The sequence below is a fragment of the Zingiber officinale genome, chromosome 7B (assembly GCF_018446385.1).
Source record: "Zingiber officinale cultivar Zhangliang chromosome 7B, Zo_v1.1, whole genome shotgun sequence".
Classification (NCBI taxonomy): domain Eukaryota; kingdom Viridiplantae; phylum Streptophyta; class Magnoliopsida; order Zingiberales; family Zingiberaceae; genus Zingiber; species Zingiber officinale.
In genome coordinates, this window is record NC_055999.1 from 55,678,751 (window position 1) to 55,680,892 (window position 2,142).

At 42.5% G+C, this 2,142-nt stretch overlaps 1 protein-coding gene across 1 annotated transcript; it reads right to left on the reverse strand.

Annotated features, from left to right (window-relative positions):
• Positions 1-217: 217 nt before the first annotated feature.
• Positions 218-1,116, reverse strand: LOC122003756 (protein LURP-one-related 8-like). Its single transcript, XM_042558788.1, has 2 exons — positions 850-1,116; positions 218-755 (listed from the first exon to the last, which is right to left on the reverse strand). Exons 1-2 carry the CDS (start codon positions 1,102-1,104, stop codon positions 405-407), a joined length of 606 nt encoding a protein of 201 aa, XP_042414722.1. The 5' UTR covers positions 1,105-1,116; the 3' UTR covers positions 218-404.
• Between the last annotated feature and the right edge of the window lie 1,026 nt (positions 1,117-2,142).

Here is a 2,142-nt window from a genome sequence, read left to right on the forward strand (position 1 = left end):
ATACCATGTCATAACCGGTTGATCCCGCCCGTGGGGGCACCTCTTTTGTCAATAATGCTAGACTCCATGGTGGCATTCTCAAGTTAGTGGGTTTTTATACGATAAAAGGTGATTCATTTATCCCTAGTATTTTTGTCAATTTGTCCCTAGGTCAATACAGAAAAGATAAATTATGGATGACTATTAGCCATTAGTACCAAGATATGGGAGAGAAATTAGTGGGTTTTTATAAAGTTAGAGGTATGGATGAAAATATGGCATATTTGATTATTATAGAGGCCAGCTCCCATTTTGCTCCATCGGCTGACCCATGGTTTAATTAACTAAAACACAAAACCACGGTTAAACCGAAAGGCCGGCAGCAGACAACATCTTCAAATCTCAACCGTCAATCCTCGTGATCATCATCGCCCAAACATCTGATCCAGCACGATCACGACGGCCATCGCCAGGCACGCGTCGAAATCCAACTCCACGACCAGGCGGAAGACGTCCTCGCCCAAGGCCACGCCGCCGACCGTCTCCTTCCGCCGTACCTCCGCCACGACTCGTCGCCCCTCGTCGTACACTTTACAGTTCCGTCGCGCGTACGATCCCTCGATCTCGTACCCGCCGCCGGCTCCCCCACGCCGGCGGGGGGTCACGTGCGCGATCGCCTTCCCCTGGCGGAGGCTCACGTGCCGCTTGACGGAGTAAACAGGGTCGGCGGCGTCCTCGCCGTTAAATATCATCCACGTCTCCCCTAGACTTAGCTTCTGCACATATTTAAGCAACCTTAATATTTAAATTACAAATCTCACGGTTTCTGAAAAAAGATTTTAAAAAATTATGATTTGTATCGAAAATTACCTTTCGCCGGAGAGTGAGCAAAGGCGTGCCGGAAGAATCCATGAGCACAAGTGCCCCAGCGGCGGCGTCTCCTCCGTAGACGTCTACCCGGAAGGCTAAATTGCCTTGTCCATCGAAGACCGTGAACCCACTACAACCGAACAACAACGACTTTTGCCACACCGTCAACACCGCCGCTGCCCCACCGCCGTCTTCCTCCCTGACGACTGCCATCTCCAGTGGCCCGTGAGCCGCGTTAGGATGAACCTTGGCCATGAAGAGAGAAGCAGCTTCAAGGAACCGAGGAGCAGAGAGCGGTATATATACACAATTTCACAATGGGATGGAACTGCCACGTGCTTTAATTGGAAGTTTCTGCGGGTACTGATTAGTTACCAATTTTACTTTAAAAATTAATTAATTAGTAGTTATTGCTTAAACAGATTTTAGAGTTTAGGGGAATCTAAGAATATATTAATACAATGGTGATATTCATTAATCGTTATTACATAAGCTTCACCTTTACCTAATTTGAAGATATCGATGTTTAAGATATCAGCAGAGTTTAATTAGCAGCTCTAGACCTAATTATGCTTATAATGTATCATGGCTTAATTTTATTTAAGAAGCATGATTAATATCTTAAGCTATGGGAATTAGTACAAAGAATATCAATGATTCTCCCAACATGATGACGTGGTTAATTTGAGAGTTAATTAATTGGGCTGCTTGTCGGAACTCACCGACCAAGATTTTGTCTCATGGACACATGATGCATTGAGTCAAGATTGTGTCCTTTGGTGGTTGATCCCATCAGTGCAATAGCCAGAGATACTTAGGAGGTGTGGCATAATCTCCACCTTAAAATGGTCAAACCAATATTACGTGGCGAATTAGGACCAGTGTTCACTTTTATCTATTAGATTTCAAGTCAACAAGGCCTCTTATTTTTCTTTCATAACTTGGACAATGTCAAATTAGTATTTCAATTTCAACAAACAAAAGTCATTTCATTTCAATAAGTGAAGAAGAAAAGGGCAGGAATAGACAAATTTTAGCTTTCCTTTTGGAATCGAGTGAGAATGATTGGTAAGCTTTTTACATCCTCATGGGAAACTTATTTTGGACTTTGTGGAAAAATATATCAAGGATAAAAGATGTTTAAGGAACATAGATTGAAGTGTTCTTATGTGAATTTAAGAAGAAAAATATCTCAATAACTCGTAACGAATTGAAGAGAGAGAAAGAAGGAAAGTCTAAAATAATAAGATGGATGAAAACAACCTCAACCTAATACTTAAGAAAACACAAACC